The sequence below is a fragment of the Arachis hypogaea genome, chromosome 3, assembly GCF_003086295.3.
Source record: "Arachis hypogaea cultivar Tifrunner chromosome 3, arahy.Tifrunner.gnm2.J5K5, whole genome shotgun sequence".
Classification (NCBI taxonomy): domain Eukaryota; kingdom Viridiplantae; phylum Streptophyta; class Magnoliopsida; order Fabales; family Fabaceae; genus Arachis; species Arachis hypogaea.
Window position 1 is genome coordinate 133,578,272 of NC_092038.1, and position 19,408 is coordinate 133,597,679.

General features: G+C 29.6%; 1 protein-coding gene and 1 long non-coding RNA gene across 2 annotated transcripts; one reads left to right on the forward strand and one right to left on the reverse strand.

The window, feature by feature from the left end:
• Positions 1–4,949: 4,949 nt before the first annotated feature.
• Positions 4,950–7,393, reverse strand: LOC114925082 (uncharacterized). The gene is made up of 2 exons (XR_003813206.2): positions 6,808–7,393; positions 4,950–5,942 (listed from the first exon to the last, which is right to left on the reverse strand). It is a non-coding gene; the product is annotated as an uncharacterized lncRNA (long non-coding RNA).
• A 5,383-nt stretch (positions 7,394–12,776) lies between these two features.
• LOC112733952 (uncharacterized) lies at positions 12,777–16,290 on the forward strand. Its single transcript, XM_025783094.2, has 4 exons — positions 12,777–13,315; positions 13,441–13,521; positions 14,846–14,969; positions 15,777–16,290. The coding sequence occupies exons 1-4, from the start codon at positions 13,005–13,007 to the stop codon at positions 15,825–15,827; spliced, it is 567 nt and encodes a 188-aa protein (XP_025638879.1). The 5' UTR covers positions 12,777–13,004; the 3' UTR covers positions 15,828–16,290.
• The last annotated feature ends 3,118 nt before the right edge of the window (positions 16,291–19,408 follow it).

Consider the following 19,408-nt stretch of genomic DNA (forward strand, 5'->3'; position numbering starts at 1 on the left):
CAAATTCATCCTGTTGACTGTTGACAATGTTATTATTATGGTTGGGCAAAGAGATTTCTATATGAATGCATCATGGAGCTGCCGTTCCTCTCTCCTAAGTCTTACCATGTGCTGGTGGTGCTGGTCATCGATGGAAGTTTCAACACCTAATTCAAAGCATCAGACAAGTGTGTTTGAAATTTGGCCAATCTGTTCTGAAAATTTATGCTATCACATGCATCATTGATGTAAATTTTACCTATAAAAAGAAGGAAAGTTCTGTGGTGTGGATTAGGAAAATATCCATACATGTAGATAGTGAGGTGTGTACATTAGGCAATAATGCGTGGCTTGCTTTTTTTAACTTGCATGGAGAACTGTAAACACAAAAGGCTGCCATTGTAGATTGATAGGTTGATGTAGACGTTGTCCTTCTTTTAACTTGCATGGAGAACTGTAAATACAAAAGACTGCCATTGCAGATTGATAGGTTGATGTAGACGTTGGTGTGACTGATTATAATGTTTGAAAATTGGGTTGAAACTTTTATGTTCTAATATGAAAACTGTTTGAATTTTACATTCTTAAATGAATTAAGAAAACAAGAACGTGCAGGACATTGTTTTGAGCTTTTACAAAGAAACCAAAAAAAAAAAAAGAGAATGATGTATGTTAATAATAATATAAAATATATATTTATTATTGCTATAGTCAAATTATTAATACATAAAATTTATTATGTTTACAATACGATGATAATAATTATGTTTACAAATAGTAAAAATTTATTATCTAATACTTTTAATTATAAGTATAATATTTAAGAAAAAAATTAAATTTTTTTATAGAGATAATTATATTTTTAATTATTTTATTATTTAATTTTGTTATCGTTATATAAATACTTTTTTTTAATTTTAGTAATTTTAATTAACGTGAATAAGTAAATAAGAATACAAATAAAAATAAAAAAATGAAGATTATGAAAACAAATAAAAATAAAAAGTCATGGAAATAAGTTAAAATAAAAATGTAAAGATTATGAAAATAAATTAACACAAAAATAAATAGTTAATGAAAATTATTAATATAAAAATTATGAAAAATAAGTGAAAAAATAATTAAAAATATATTTATTTTTTTATAAAAAAATTTAGTCCTCCTTCTTATAAATATTAATGAAAACATTTGGTCCTTTTTAATAAGTTTGTTAATAAATCTTTGGGTCGCTCTACGGTACAGATGCAAGTTGGTAAAGATATACAGATATTCTTTTTGGTTCACTATTAGATCGACAGATAGAAATTGGTGTCAGGGCTTGTCTGGGTGATGGTGGCTGTGGCTGAGTCAAGCCTATCCATTGCTAGTGTTAGTTGGTGGATTTCTGGATTGGGTTGTGGCAGTATTGGATTGGATGTTCTAAATAATGAATTGGACCTCAAATGTTTTGATTTTGTTAATAGAAAAAAAAAAGAAAAAGCAGCCCATGTTTAGCAATCAGCAGTAATAATGGAGCCTCAAATGGAAATTTATGCTGCCTTCATGTCAATTTATTTTTTTAATACTTTCTAATTCTTTTCATATTTATGTGATTTAGAACCATTTATTTTTATTTCGAGAAATCGAAATGATTTAAAAAGTTCATTTTAAAATAGCAAAATTTATATCACATTTAATTTAAATTGTAAAAAATTTTAAAGATTGAAACACAAGAATAGAAAAATTAATATAAAGTTTATATATAACTTTGCAATGATCTATATTTTTAGATCTACTACATTAAGATATTAAGTTCGTAGACATAATCTTAATATTTGTATGAGATTAATGAGATAGCATAGAAACTTAATTGTGTTAATTTTTTAAAATAGTTTTATTAGTCTTTTATTGAATAAATGACCATTTATATCAATAAAAAATGAAAATACTAACATATGTATCCACACTAGATCGAAACTAAACTTGTATCCACGCAAGGTGTTTTTCGTGTGATAAAAGTATGGGTGGCAAAACGGGTCGAGCTCGTCGGGCCGATCCGCTAAACCCGCTAAAAAGGGCGGGTCGGGCTATGATTTGGAGCCCGCCAAATTAAAAAAATCCGCCAAACCCGCACCGCCAAAATGGCGGGTTTTTGCGGGACGGGCGTCCGTGAGGCCGAAGACTTTTTATTTTTATTTTTTTAATTAAATAATAGAGTGATTACTATTATGAAATTAATAATTATAGAATTTTTAAACACTTTTTTTTCATTTTTTGTTTTTATTGTTCTTTTAGTTATTAACTTTATTTATTTTATTTTACAATTTCGTATATATGCTCAAATTATGTGACTTATTTTTTAAAATAAAGATGATTCTATTGGCAAATATTATTTTAAACAATTTTATTAAAGTTAAAATTAAAAAAAATAATAAAAAAATTATACTATAATTTAACTATTTTTTATTTGTATTTAATTTTTTAATTATTATTTTTTAGTTAATTTTAATGAATTTTATTTAAAAAAAAAAAAGTCAAGCGGGCTAGCCCGCCAATCCGCCATAAAGAGAGGCGGGCTAGCATTTTGAACCCATGTTAGTTGGCAGGGCGGACCGGTCCGTCCCGTTTATGGGGCGGGCCGGCCCGCTTTGCCACCCCTAACAAAAGTACCCTACGTGGCACTCCAACCCTTCAAAGACAAGGTACTTTTGTCACACAGAAGGCATCGAGGACAAATTTAGTTTCGATCTAGTGTGGATATATATGTCAGCGTTTTCATCTTTTATGTGTACAAATGGTCATTTATTCGTCTTTTATTTATGTTCTTTCAAAAATATAACTTTATTATCTTATTACTATTTGTTTCTTAACATTATTACTATCTTATTATGAAAATTTATCAATTTAGTTATTAAGTTATATTGAAAATATAGTTTATGTAATTGAAAAAATGAACTAAATTAATAGATTTTGATAAATATATTTAGTTAAAATCTAATTATTTATGTCAAGTATTATGTATGTTGTTAATTAATATTTTTATTATCAATTGTTGACGAAAATTGTTAATGAAATTACTGAAGGGCAAATATGATTAATTTGTAATATTTAAAGGATCAATTTGATGGAAAAAAATTTTTAGGGATGAATTTAAAGAATGTCTCGCCTTTCAGGGACTAATTTGACTATTAACTCAATTAAACTTAGGTTTAATCACTCTGTTGGTCCTATAATTTTGCGAAATTTTCAATTAGGTCCCTATACTTTTTTTCTTTTTAATTGGGTCTCTGCACTAATTTTTTTTTCAATTGAGTCTCTACAAAATTTAAAGAATGTCTCGTCTTTCAGGGACTAATTTGACTATTAACTCAATTAAACTTAGGTTTAATTACTCTGTTGGTCCCTATAATTTTGTAAAATTTTCAATTTGGTCCCTATACTTTTTTTCCTTTTAATTGGGTCTCTGCACTAATTTTTTTTCAATTGAGTCTCTACACCATTTTTTTCCTTTTATTTGAGTTTCTGTACCAATTTTTTTAGATGGGTCCCTATACAATTAAGGAAATTACTACTAAGAGCGACCTAATTGAAAAAAAATTGGTACAAAAATTCAATTAAAAAGAAAAAAAAGTATAGGGACTTAATTGAAAATTTTATGAAACTATAGAGACCAACAGAATAATTAAACCTTAAATTTAATCATTCATGTAAATTATATCTATTTAAATTTCAAATTAAAAATTTTATAATTCAAAATTTTAAGTTAAGTGAAGAAAATTAAATTAACTGAGCGAATTAAATGGGTTGATCTGTTTAAGTCCGCTTCATTTATAGGCCATAATTTTTTAACTCGAAGCATAATTTTTCTAGAATTGAAGAGAGTTAAACTCATTTAGAATTTCTTTATCTGTAAATGCATATTAATATTAGTTTTTTACACAAGTCTCTTAAAACAATTGTATTGCTGTTATGTTTATTTTATTTTGTTGATTCAAACAACCTAATAAATCTTTTTTCAATATTTTATATTAATTTAAATGTTACAATGTAATATACACTTTATATTTTGACTCTACAATAAATTTAAAATTTATATTATTATAATAAAAATTATAATATAACATAATTGTTATTACATAAGTACTTATTCAATAAAATATCATAATAAATTAGAATTTATATTTATACAAAATATAATTTTTACATTCATAAATATAAATACATATGGAAAAAAAAATTTAAAAAAAGTGATATGCATAGCATCAGTTAATATGATCCAAAAATAAGTGATGTCCAACAGCATTTTGATTTAAGTGATGAAATCACACAATATTTCAATAACAAAATAATAGCCCAACAATGATAAGCCCATCCATGATATTTCTTTCCACCAGCTTAGCTTCAATATGGAACTATATAAACGAGCCCTGCAAACACTGCAAACTGCTCAGAAAGATGATCAAGTTGTCCCCCCAATTATTAGCATAGATCCACATGTCACTTTTGTATTCAACTAAAGAGAATATCTGTATATATACATCTGTACCCTATAATTGTCCTAAATCTTTTTAAGGGTTCTTTAGTCAAATTTTTCATGTTTTTTTATCTCTAATTTTTTAACGGTTGTTATAATAATAATATGAAAATTCTAAAAATGAGACTAAAAAACCGTTAAAAAAACATGAAAAATTCTAAAATAATTTATTTTTTTCTTAAATATTATACTTATAATTAAAAGTATTAGATAATAAATTTTTACTATTTGTAAACATAATTATTATCATTGTATTGTAACCATAATAAATTTTATGTATTAATAATTTGACTATAGCAATAATAAATATATATTTTATATTATTATTATTAACATATATCATTTTTTTTTTTTTTTGATTTCTTTGTAAAAGCTCAAATCAATGTCCTGCAGGTTCTTGTTTTCTTAATCCATTTAAGAATGTAAAATCCAAACAGTTTTCATATTAAAACATAAATGATAAAAGAAATTCAAAGTAAATTGTATAATCTCATTTTGTACAAAACAAGAAGCCCATTTACCCTAAGCAAGTTCAAAAAGTTTCAGCCCAATTTCCAAACATGATAATCAATCACATTAATAATAATTTTCTTAAACTAAACTTGCGCCAAGTACAACAACGTCTACATAAACCTGCAGTGATAGCCTTTTGTGCTTGCAGTTCTCCATGCAAGTCAGAAGAAAGAAGCCACGCGTTATTACCTGATATACACACCTCACTATCTATATGTATGGATGTTTTTTCTAATCCACACCACAGAACTTCTCAAGAAAGAAATGATTCATTCATCAGACGGGCAAAATCTTTTTCAGCAAAAGAACCCAATTCATCCAATCTCTCCTTTGTTATTACCTATTTTTTATGCATCACAAATTTTTCATTTGTCCAAGCATCACCATTATCACACACCATTACTTCATTATCATTCAGACAATCACAGCATATATTGAGTGTACATAAAAGATTATCTCTGATTTTGAACATGTGGTTGCTGTCTTTCGAGGTTGGTGTGTCATCAAAACTTCTACATGAATGCATCATGGAGCTGCCGTTACTCTCTCCTTCTCCCTCCCCCTCTGACTGAAGTCCCCATTGGTTCTCATTATTAAATTATCCCTCCCCAAGTTATTAGTAAATATGTTTGATTTAAACAAAAAAACAAGACATCACATGCCCTTTCATATTTATTTATTTGTTTACTTGGGCCAAGCAAGCATGATTAAAATAGAACAAGCTCACTGCAATAGTCCAAGACAACAAAGCAGCACATTCCTTTTTTTCATTATTTATTTTTTTTTTAAAAACCATGAATGGCAAAAAACCACCTATCTTCAAGGATTATGTCAGAAACTTTAACAAGGATAACTTACCAAAAATCTAACTACAATCTCCAAAGTATGAGAACCTAAATCAATCTAAATATGTAATTTGTAATATATTCTTTGGTATCTGAAAATAAAAGGAAAGAAAAAGAAACAAAAAAACCAAAGAATAAGCACTCTCTAAATGACAGTAAATACATCACAAGTAAATCAAGATCAGCACAATGATTAACAATAAACTCTAAAAGATTATCAATTTAAACCCAATTTTAATAAGATCAGCACAATGATTAACAACAACAAAAAAACATTGAGTGAGATAATGAGCACAACATCAAGAAAGCTTAATAAAATTTAACATCAGAAAAAAAGAAAGAACAAGCCAATATCAGTTTATCAGTACCAATTTAACATAGTTTTCACAAGGTTAACACAAAAATTAACATGCTTTAACAAAGATTAACAAAGTTTTTAATCCAATTTTAACAAACTCCCCAAATGAGGTAATGAGCACAAAATCAAGAAAATTTAACAAAATTTAACAACAAATAAAAGAAACCCAAGAACAAGCCGGTAACAGTTTATCAGTACCAATTTAGCATCAATCAATAAGCCAATGATTAACAAGCTCCCCACAATGATTAACAAAAAAAATGACTCCATGAGGTAATGAGCACAAAATCAAGAAACTTTAACAAAATTTAACAACAGACAAAAAAGCCAAGATCAAGCCAGTAACAATTTATCAGTACCAATTTAGCATCAATCAATAAGCCAGTAACAGAGTTAATTAATCAAGAATAGGCTAGAACAAGCCAGAGTAGTGAGCAAAGCCAATCAACCAAGAACAAGCACTAAGCACTGACAGAGCATCCAATTAACTCAAGCACAAAGTAAAAAAACAAAACAGCAACAAATAACTTAATCAATAATCATCAATCAATGAAAAACAAAACACCAACAGTGAGTATTAAAAAACGACGATCGCTAACCATCGGGGAACAAGCATGAAGAGGGTTTGGTTTCTGAACAGACAATAAAAAAACACGATGAACAGGCACTAGCAGTGAGCATTGACGACGACGGAGAGCGGTTGAGCGCAACGGACGACGGCGAAAAGGCGACTGATGAGAGCGAACAGGGAATGGAGAGCGAACAGATGACTGATGAGAGCGAACAGAGGATGGTGGGGGCGAAGTAACGAACGCCGATAGCACGAAGACGAAAGTTCTTGAGTGCGACGGATGCGGCAGCAGCAGTCTCTCACTCCGACAGACGGCGACAATATTGGTGGAGGCTAGGGTTTGCTTTCTTTGGTGGAGGCTAGGGCATTTTGCTGATGACTAAGGAAGGAGTTGGAAAGGGGGAGCCAAACGCGTGCAATCCCTTTTTTCCGTTCAACAAAGGAAACGGCGTCGTTTCCTGTAAACCGACCGGATCCTGGTCCGATTTTGCCGGCTGATTCCCGACCCGTTCAGCAATTTGTATCCGGTTTCTACTAATAACCCAAACCGCCACCAGTCAATCTGGTCTGATTTTCAGAACATCGATCACAACGCAGTTCAAGAAAGAAAACATAAATTTATAGCAATCCAGCATTCTAGCATACATAACAATTTCATCCATTAACAATAACATAAGTCTCAATAAAAACATAAATCTAATGACATAGAACATAATATAGTCATTTATAAGATGGCTCCGAAAAGAGGATGGTTGGTCAGCAGCAGCTGTGTTGCCTGGATCTAGGTTTGTATGATCTCTCCCAGCAAAAGAATTTAGTTAAGAACTTAAGATGCAGAATCACAGGTGGGACGAATTTCAAGATAGTTTAAGTCTCGGATGGATTTGATTTCAATGCGTATTCTGATTTTTTTCGTTTTGGGTCAACTTTGTTGGCACTAAGTCCTAAAAAAAAAATTAAAAATTGCATTAAATTTTTAAATTAAAATTTAGTATTTAAAATAAAAATATTATTATATCTTGCATTTTAAATGTTTTTACATTATTCATTTTGATTTTTAAATTTTAAATATGATCTTAACTTTTTTTTTAAATGTATTTACATGAATCTAAATTCAAACTAACAAATTTTAAATTTTTATGTATATCTTAAATAATACAAAAATATTTGTTAGTGATTTTTTTTATTTTAATGCTTTATTTTGTTAGACATTATACGTACTAATTTTTTTTCTTGTGTTCGTCATTATCAGGTTTGTTTTTAAGTATTGTTTTCTTAAGCTCAACCTGAAATTTATAAGTTTTATTATTTGTATTATAAATTTATCCTTTAAAATTATGTTTGGATAATTTAGTATTCAACTCAAGGATCTAATATTTACATCAAATAATTGGTTAAGAAAAATAATTTAATTAATTATAATTTTAATTCCCGTGCTTGGTACGGGAATAAAACTAGTAACATTTAAATTATGGTAAATATTATAGTGTCTAACATATGGTGCATAATTTATTAAAAAAGGCAAATAATTTTATGTAGGAGGATAGATCCTTGACAATAATTTTCATGATGTAATATATATATTGGAATTAATAATTTAAATAATGTTATACATCTAAATTTTTTTTATGAATTAAATATAATCAAGTTAAAACTTAAAATAATATTAGACATAATTAATTTTTGTTGTGTTAGACTAATTTAATTAAACTTTGTTAACAAAAAGACTTGGGTGTGTAGCTAGGGATGAGTACGGATTGCGGGTACCCGATTACCCGTTCGAACCTAAACCGAACTAGTTAAATTGGTTTTAGAACCATCAGGGTCCAATCCGAACCAAACCAATGACTATCTCTAATAATTGGTTTGGGTAACGATTTTGGAGGTACAAAACCCGAACCAACCCATAGACCCGATTATATATTAATAAAATAAAAAAATAAAAATTTAAAAAAAAAAAAAAATATATATATATATATATGCCTTTTAATATGTTTGGATTTTAATGTCTTTAGTTTTTAATATGTTTAGATTTTAATGTGTTTAGTTTTTTATGTATTTAGTGTTTAATATGTTTGGATTATTTTTATTAATATTATATATTTATTGTACTTACAAAATTTTTAAGATAAAAATTTCACTTTTTTATATTTTTTATGAATTTCTATTTCATCATATACCCAATTATCCGAATCGAACCAATCCATTTTTAATCGGTTTGATTTGGTTCGGGTACATACATAAAAAAATACAAATTTAAATCAAATCGAACCAATTATAATTCAATTAATTCGGTTCTAATTTATCTTAAATCCGAACCAACCCGATCCGTGCTCACCCCTACGTGTAACATTATTCCATAATTTTATTTAACCAAGCAATTTTACCCATCAATTCTCAACCAAGTTAGAAATGCTTTTGATTCTTAAATGCGGTGGTTTTCAACATTTTTTTTTTCTTTTTTGTGCTTTTTTCAATAACGATGTTGATATTGTCTTCTTTGTTTTGTTTGATTTTTTTCACCTTTTTTTTTTTCTCTTTATCCTTCTTTATTATCATGATCATTGTTATCTTTTTTTATATATATATATATATAAATAAGTAGAAGAAAACAACAATGATTATGATAATAAATTATATATATAAAAGAAAACAATAATGATTATGATAATAAATTATATATATAAATTAGAATAAAAAATTTTAATTTATAATACAAAAATTTTAGTGTATAATATAAATTTTTAAAATACCACATATTAAGAATATTAACACTCAACTAAAAAAATATATGCAAAGCACAATAATTTTGATATACAACATAGTAAATTTGGTGCACAACACAAAATTTTAGTGTGTACAACAAAATTTTTGAAATGTTACATATCCAAAATATTCACACTTAATTAACAAAATATATATGGTGTAAAAAAATTTTATGCATAACACAAAAAAATTTTATATATAGTACAAAAAATTTTTAAAAATCACAATTGACTCATCCAATTAACAAAATATATTCATAATAAAAGATTTTATAAAAGGATTAATCTCCACGTACAAACCTTTTTACTATATAAGTTATACAAATCACTAAAACGTGCCTCTTATAGTATGTATGTTTCACGCGCTTTTTTAACAGATTTCTCAATCAATCAACGCGCAAATATATAACTTTCTTTTTCGAAAGGATTTCGTTTCCCTTTTTGAATTCCTTGTGCGTTTTCTTGTCTTCTCTCTTGATCTCTTTCGTGCATTTCTCTTTCCCTTCTCCTTCGCCGTTTACATAAGTTTCTCTCTGTTCTCTTTCTTCGTTTTTCTCATTTTTCATTGTTTCTGAAATTAAGCTCTGAAATCATTTTGAAGACAATTGATTATTCAACTTTAGATTATCAGCTGAACCAGAGCGAAATGGATTTTGAATTTGAATCCAATGAAGTTCCTGATGTGTAGTTTAATTCCAGTTAATAATTGAATTTAAATTTGAATCCAGTTAGTAGTTTATAATTGTGTAGTTGAATACTGTATGAACCTTGTCTATAAAATTTGCTATTTATTATTCCTTGTTTGAATTGAATCTAATGTACTAATTCTAATGAATTTTCTACATTTTATATCAGATGTTCGGGTGTAAATCAGGAATATTTGGATGTATTTTAGGAAAGTTTGGGTGTATTTACAGTTTATGACTTTTCATCTCACTGAGGGTGAATTGTCTTATTCTTTTAGTTGAATTGTTTTAGTTTTTGTTTAATGATGATTCATGAATATGATTTTTGTTATTTTTCATGATGGTTTTATAGTTCTATTTGTATTCTATAGTTTATGCTTGTTTTAATATGGTGTATTTTTTGTGTATTTTGCAGCACCTCTGTGATATTGATGAGCAGTTTGTTCTCCACATACAAGTATTTTTCTCATACAAGTCTTCTCTTCCTTTTATTGTTTTGAATCCAATCAAGTGGCTGAGGTGTAGTTCAATTCAGAAGAAAAAAATGTAGCCTTAGATGAAACATTTTTCTATACAAAAATGCTATTTGTACACTAAAATCAACTACTAAAATTAGCCACCAATGTATTTGTATATAAATACATGTGTGGTTTAATTTATTTTCAATGTATATTTGTATTCCAGTATGTATTTTATACTGGTGGCTGACTTTGGTGGCTAATTTTAGTGTACACGTAACATAACTCATTTCTGTATTTGTACCAAATTTGGGTGTAAAACGAAGATATTTGGATGTAACACGAAGATATTTGGGTGTATTTTAAGAAATTTTGGGTATAGTTTTATTCTCATAAGTTCTACATCATTTAAAACTCTTTCTCTTCCTCCTCCTCATCTTTTGCTGCTTCTTTTTTTTTCCATCATCATCACCATCTTCTTCTTCTTTATTTCTTATTCATCTTTTCCTTTTTATTTTATTTTCTCAAGTTTCTTCTTGTTTTATTCTCTTAACAAGAATAAAAACAAAAAAATCAAACAAAGAAAAAGAAGAACACACATAATGCTCCAAAATTACTTGAAAAATGATGAACTTACATTCATTTAACTAAAAGAAAGAAAGAAATAAGGAAAAGAAGAAGAAAAAAAATACAGCATTAGAGGAAATATTTTTCTGTATAAAAGTGCTATTTGTACACTAGAATCAACCACTAAAATCAGCCACCAATGTATTTGTGTATAAATACATGTGTGGTTTAATTTATTTTCAATGTATATTTGTATTCCAATATGTATTTTATACTGATGGCTAACTTTGGTGGCTGATTTTAGTGTACACATAGCATAACTCATTTCTATATTTTCAGCAAATTTGGGTGGAAAACGAAAATATTTGGGTGTAACACGAATATATTTGGGTGTATTTTAAGGAATTTTGGGCGTATTTTTATTCTGATAAGTTCTGCATAATTTAGAACTCTTCTTCTTCCTCCTCCTCATCTTTTGTTGGTTCTTTTTTTTTTCATCATTATCACCATCTTCTTCTTTTTTTTTTCTTATTCATCTTTTTCTTTCTGTTTTACCTTTTCAAGTTTCTTTATGTTCAAATAAAGAAGAAGAAGAAATACATAATGCTGCAAAATTAATTAGAAGATGATGAACTTACATTCATTTAACTAAAAGAAAGAAAGAAATAAGGAAAAGAAGAAGAAGAAAAAATGCAGCATTAGAGGAAATATTTTTCTGTACAAAAATATTATTTGTACACTAAAATCAGCCACTAAAAATAACCACCAATGTATTTTGTATATAAATATATGTGTGCTTTAATTTATTTTCAATATATTATTTGTATTCCAGTATGTATTTTATACTAGTGTCTGACTTTGGTGGTTGATTTTAGTGTACATGTAACATAACTCATTTCTGTATTTGCAGCAAATTTGGGTGTAAAACGAAGATATTTGGGTGTATTTTTATTCTGATAAGTTCTGCATAATTTAGAACTCTTCATCTTCATCCTCCTCATCTTCTGTTGTTCTTCTTCATCTTCTTATTTCATATTCTCATAATTCTTTTTTAGAGGAAAAAATCAAACAAAGAAGAAAAAAAATACATAATGTTGTAAAATCAAAAGAAGAAGGAGGAGAAACACCATGATGAAGATGAAACACACGAAGAAAAAAGAGGAGAAACACAAAGAAAAAGGAGAAGAAGAAGGAAGAAGAGAATGAGGAGGAGAAACGCAAAGAAAAAATGATAGTTATGATTTTCATCGAGGAAGAAGAAGAAGAGTCGTTTTTAATGATGAGGGAGCGCTTGTTAACACATTTTTGTGGGTGAGTATAGCTTCTGTTGGGTTTGGCCCAACTTGTAAGACTTCTAAACCAAAAAGACTTGCATGTGTAGCATGACTGTTTATAAAATGCCAAATAAGATTAGAGATTTTTTTTTGTTGGTTTCTTGTTTTTATTTTTATTTATTTTTTAATAAAAAAACAAACTAGGCATATATAGCTTCAGCAAAAAAAAAAGTGTTGTAAGCTAAGAGGGACCAAAACCCACACAATATTCACGTTTTAGATCATGAGCTAAGAGCCCAATTTAGATAAAGAACAAGATGTTCAAAAACTGTAATTGATCCAAGCCCATACTCACTTTTGAGTTTTGAGTTTAATGTTTGGGAGATGGTGAAGTTGGAGTCTTTTTGGCGAAAGAAGAAGGGTAGCAGCTGGGCAGGGGAAGGACCGAAACAAGAAGGAAACCAAACGAAAACAAATGGCGACGGTGGATGGCGGCGGAAACCCGGAGGAGCTGGCGGTGGGGTGCATGCTCTCGATCAGGACAACGCTGGGGGACGAGTTCGAAGGTCAGGTTGTGACTTTCGATCGGCCCTCAAACATCCTCGTACTCCAGGAGGCTCCCTCGAAGCCCGGCCCAGGCCCAGGCCCACGGCGGAACATAAGGCTGCTGAAGGCAAACTACATCAAAGACTTCACCTTTCTCGGACACGCCGCCGACCCTCTTGACCCCACTAACTGCTTCCTTGACCTCGCTGCTCTTCAAGCTAGGGAAGACCTTGCAATCAGGTATTTCTCTAGTTCCCCTAATTTCAATTTTTCCCTTTTAATTAACGGTTTTTTTTTTTGTCATTTTTATTTTTATTTTTTGTTAATGTCTGATTTTGATATTTGAATTTCATTGTTTTTTTAAGACAAGCTGAGGCGGATGCTGAGAGGATCGGTGTTGGTGTTACCAGCGAGGCACAGAGCATCTTTGATGCTTTGTCCAAAACGTAAGTTGCATTAGATGTTATTGAATTTCAATCAGCTATTTTCGGATCACATTGTAGTTTGGGTTTTGAACCATTCTTGCGTTTATACTGTTATTTTATCAATGAAAAATAAGTTCCATTTCTTGGTTTGGTAGTTTGTTAGTACTATCGCAGGATTCTAATGTTTAGTTTTCTATCAGGCTTTTCAATCCTTCCTAGGTTGTTTTCTAATGTTTAGTTCTTCTGTCTGTTAATTGAATGCTTGAACTTTGCTACCTACTGTCGTAGTCTCGTGGACACTAGAATATTATGCTCGATGCGGTTTCAGCCTCTTCTTGTGACTATATCAGAGTAGTTATTGTGATTCCATAGTTGGTATCCTCCTCTGGTGTAATGTGTATACTGAAAAAGACAATGTTGATGGATACTTGGATGTGAGAGGAAAAATCTTGTCTAGGGTTCTTTGTTATTGTGAGGAGGCTAATGGAGGCCCTGACGGCTGGGGCAGAAATCAATCAAATCGAAGTTGAATGGTATTTTTTCATCAATATTGCCAAACCCACCTAGTGCGAATTTGGATTGGAGTTAATATATATAAATATTCTAGATGCCTAGATGCTCTCATCCATATTTCTTAGGTTTAGTAATTTCAATATGATCTACTTTAGATTGATAAAGGTAGTTGCTACAAACAAATGTTAAAGTCGCTTAGTTTTCCTACCATCAGGAGACTTTGTTTAAATTCTTTGTTTATTCATGAATGGAGAACCTACTTTCAGTAAAATTGTTAGTTTGGAACTTATACTGTGTAGATGTAGTGCTTAGTTTATGTAGTCTAATTATGTTTGGGGAGGTTGAAGGTACTGAGGTGAGCCACCAGAAGGGATAAGCACCAGTTTCTATTTATGGTGCTACCCTTCTCTGAGATCCATGCTTTTGTCTTTTGGGTCAGGATCTCAAGGGGAGGTATCCTTTCTGCTGTTCTGCTCAATTTTGATAACTTTGAAAGACCAAAAACCCAGCTATTTAACATGCTATGTGTGATGCTAAAGGAGGCGAATAATAAAAAATATAACATTTAATTGTTACAACGAGTGCTTTGCACGAATAATCAAATTATAAGGAGAATGTCCACAATCTTCTTCAGTGAGGTATTGATGCATCTTGCCTCAAGGCAATAAATCGATAAACGCCTTACGGGAACCCTTTGTTTTTGACTCTTCAGCTTTCTTTTTTTTTTTTTTTTTCTTTCAATTTTATCTGCAGTAGAGATTTCATTCATAAACTAGGTAGTATTTTTCCTTTTTTTTTTTTCATTTAACCGACAAGATTAGCATGTTATCAGGCTTCCTGTTCGTTGGGACAAGACTGTCATAGTTGTGATGAATGAGGTGCGTGTCAGCAGTCCTTATCACCCTGATTCTGTTGTTGGAGGTACTCCTGCTGCAAATGAGCGGGTGAAGAAAGTGGTATGGAACTGATAAATATCCTTCTTTTGTTCTTCTATCATAGTATCGTTTTATATGCTCAGTTTATGAAAAGTGTGTATATCAAAGTAGTATTAAATATTTATTCTGTAACTGTTTGCAATATATATAGAATTGAACATGTAAGCAAGAAAACTGTGTTTTTCCTTTTATATTAATCGAATTTGATTTTAGCATTGTTAAACGAATTTTGTGAATGAGGAGGGGATTTCTACCGGATGTCAAAGATTCAAAGAGGAACACAAACATAATAGGGCGGAGATGATGTTGAGTTGAATGGGTGAACACACTATAGGGAATGAAGACACGAGAGATAATCGAACATTGATTATAGAGAAGATGGTAGAATCTTGTTTAAGTTGGTGTGAACATGTTTGGAGAAGCTTTTTAAAGGCTCTAATTAGCAGAGTGAATTAGATGGATGATATTGTTGTGGCTAGAGGTTGAGGTAGAAAAAGACCTAAGAAAGTTTAGAATATGAGCCAAACACGAGTATGGTTTTCTATTTGATTCATGTAGCCGATCTCACCTAGGAGGATAGGGTTTTGTTGGTCACATAGGTTCAACCCTCCATACCTTAATTTTAGATCGAATATTTGGGGGGCTCTCGTCAAGGTAGATCTATTTTAATGATTTTTGAAGATCATTTAAGCAGAGTGTTTATATTTTCTTCTTTGTAGACAATTTTACCTGAGTCTTCTCAAAACAAAACCTATCCTGCTGCGCCATGTATATATATTCTGCTAGTTTTACTTTTCTTTTATTGATTTTCATGCACCTTCTTTGTAGCTTGACTTTGAGAGGAAGAGGTTACAACTTCGCAGTAGCAGCGGTCAGTAAGTTTACACATTTTGCAGCCAGTTGTGGTTAGCAAAGCACCTCCAAGGGGTAAAACATGAATGGGGATTTTTGCTTTTAGCGAAATCCCCTGCACAAGAGGAGTTTCCCAAGGCACATTCCTGACTCCAGATATCTGTTGTCTTGAGCTTTCAAGTTTTTGTCTTCCTTGTGGAGTTCATTTCAGGCAGTTCTTCCAGATTCTTCATAACTAAAAAGAGTGAATGCTGAAGCATGTAATTTGTGGTTTGTTAGTTGTTGGGTTGGACTTGAACCCCAAAATAGGTGACTAGATTTTGTATTATTATTATTATTATTACTACTATGTTGGTTTTGTTGTTGGGATTATTTAACCAATTACAATGAGTCTAATTTGTTCCTTATCTAATAAAGCAAATGCTTTAAGATAAGTTGAGCTAACCTTTTTTCTTGTTATTACTTTTTCTATCTGAAGTTTTTCTTCTAATTGTGTATTCTTCATTTTAAAAATGATTCCTTGAAAAATTATAGTGTATGATGCTGCTGTTGTTTTAAGCCTTTAATGATACATCAATGATAGAATTTGATTGCATTTTTTGAGAAGAGGAAATAAGAGAGAATAGTTACTTAACTTGCACTCAAGGATATAACTCTACCTTGTCATATTTTTCATTTTACATTAATGAAATAGTAACTGATAATTCGACACTTAAATCACTGTTTTCTAGCCTTATATCTTATTTGGTGCTTCATATATATATATATATATATATTTGATTTTAATGATCTACTCTATATTACTATGATTTTGTACAAGAAGGCATTTTTCTTATTCAAGTCCTAAAGGGCACTTTCACTTTACAGAAATGAGGGAGTAATCAAAAGTCAAGCATAAAATTAATATTTTCAAAACAATGTACAGCCGAAAGGTACTTGAGGCACTTTTGGTAAAAGTAGCAAAGCATAGACACAGGTTAAGTTTGTGTTTCATAACAATGTCTCTGGCTATGAATACCATTTTTCTAAGTGTGACTTGTTCCTAGGTGCCGGTGTATAAAGATGTCATTTGTTGGTATAAGAAGGCTATGAATTCAATGTTTTTATCTATCTACAAGTTAAATGACCCTTTAAGGAGTTTAGTTCTATTTTGGTTTTTCAGATTGGTGAACTGTACTGATTTAGTATCTGATTTTCTAATTGTTATAATTTGGTCCTTTAGATTTAAAAGAGTATAGTAATGTAGTCCCTCGTATATTTTTCGTCACCGGAGCTCAACATCGTTAATAACGTGGCTCAAGCCTTGCCATACTAGACATATTAAAATGACTTCGTATGTGTTTTGGCGTTAAAGAAGGTATTAAACGATGTCGTTTGAGGGTTCTGACAAGGAACTTGATTATGACAAGATTGTTTAAACCCTTAAACGACGCCGTTTAATGCCTTCTTTAGCGCCAAAACGCGTACGACGCCGTTTTAATATGTCTAACGTAACAAGATTTGAGTCACGTCACTAACGGCGTTAAATTCCGATAACGGAAAATACACGAGAAACTACATTGATGCACTTTTTTTAATCTGGAGGACCAAATTATAACAATTGAAAAGTGAAAAACTAAATTACTGCACTCGCCAATCTCAATGACCAAAGTGGGACTTAACTCCACTCTTGAATCAAGGTTTTTCTAACTTGATTTTATTTTAAATAAAACTATAGAAGATAGTGTTCTCGTAATTTCGAAAAGTTGAACATTTAAAATTACTTTTTCTTCTCAACAACAACAAGCACGCATTCTGATATTCGAACTTATATCTTTATTTTTTAAAACTATTTACTAGTTCTCAAAATATTTACTATCTCATATTTCATATCTCATGTAGTCATATAAACTAAAAGAACAATACCAGAATATACTACAGGTTTTAGCCAAAAAAAAAAAGGGTAAAAAGTTATTAGCGATTCTACTCGGTATCTATGTTCAAGTGATTCCCAATTGAGGGAGCAGGAACATTGTTATTTGCTAGTAATTAGAACTGTAATAGTCAAAGAAGTTGTTTCTTTTTCCATTTGTTAGGACAATGAAATGATATCTTAGATCCAGTGGGGCTAAATTCTTTCGATGTTTCTTGTGGAAGGAATATACTATACTCCATAGAGAGATAATAACAATCCATAAAGTACAAATCACTATAATAGAAACTAAACCCAAAGTTTTCCTTCCCGTATAATAATGAGTATATATCCAAAATTTTAAATTGGTCCTTACCAAATTTTGCATCGAATATTTTTTTATTTTCAAAAAAAATTTATTACATTAAAATTTTTTAATTTAATAAAAATAAGACTAATAAATTATTCTGTCATACTTTTAAAAAATTTTATTCAAGTGAAAACAATAAATCTAACTAAATTAAAGATTTATATATTTGTAAAGTCTAAAAATTTTAATATAATAATTTTTTTTAAGGACAAAAATATCCTATACAAAATACTTTAAAGACCAATTTGAATATATATTCCATAATAATTAAAGCTTCCAAAATAATTTAACATAACTCTGATTAACATCACCTATGTTCCTTTTATTCATCAATTTTTTACAACTCCATATAAATTGGACTTTAGTATTTATAACAACTAATATTCACTAATTTAATTTTGCACCATAGGGCAACAAATTGAAACAAAACATTAAAAAATGAAGAGACACTAGGTCCTAGTGAGCCCCACAAGAAAAAAAAAATTGTGTCCTTGGTCAAATCCATGAATTGAAATATACGATTGTGACCTTAACCGTATCATTCTGTTATTGTTTTATTTATTTTTTATTCTAAAGTCTGATTACAAGTTGTCTAGTGTGTGATTTGTGAGGCGTAAATGTAAGTAAGAACCATTTCCATTTCTTCCTGCTAAAGAAAAGGATATCAATCTACGCCCATTTTTTAGATCCAGCTGGTATTAATTTTATCATAAAAATTTGAAATATAGTACATTCATTATGTCCCAAGCTTAAGGTACTAAACTTCTAAATTAAATTAAATTAAAATATTCAGCAGATGGATTCAATTAAATATTGCCTAATAACAACTCATATGCAACAAACCATTGCCATTTTCCACTGAACCAGTGAAAAGTAGATCAATATTTACCCTTTTAGTAACTCTACCCATTGTGCTATTGATGTTTCATTCGTTGGTACATATAGCATTGAATATATGAAATTACCATGACCATTCCAACCATATATATTATAGAAAATGTTGTATTACAATTGATATAATACATTATTATTATTAAGGATATCTATTTCTAAATACGGTCAATTATTATTAGGTCATGTTTACATAGTTATAATATCATTTTGACTCGGGTAATATTTTAATAGAAATATTTAGTAATAAAAAAAAGTCAAAAATAATAAAAAATTATTTTATTTAGCACTTATTAATTCTAATAATAATTAATAAATATTAAATAAAACAAGTTTTAGTTATTTTTTTTGTCTTTCTAATATTACTGATATTTTAAATATTCTATTAATTAATTATTTGTTTTAAACCTTGTCAAAATATTTTAGTAATAAAAAAAAGTCAAAAACAATAAAAAA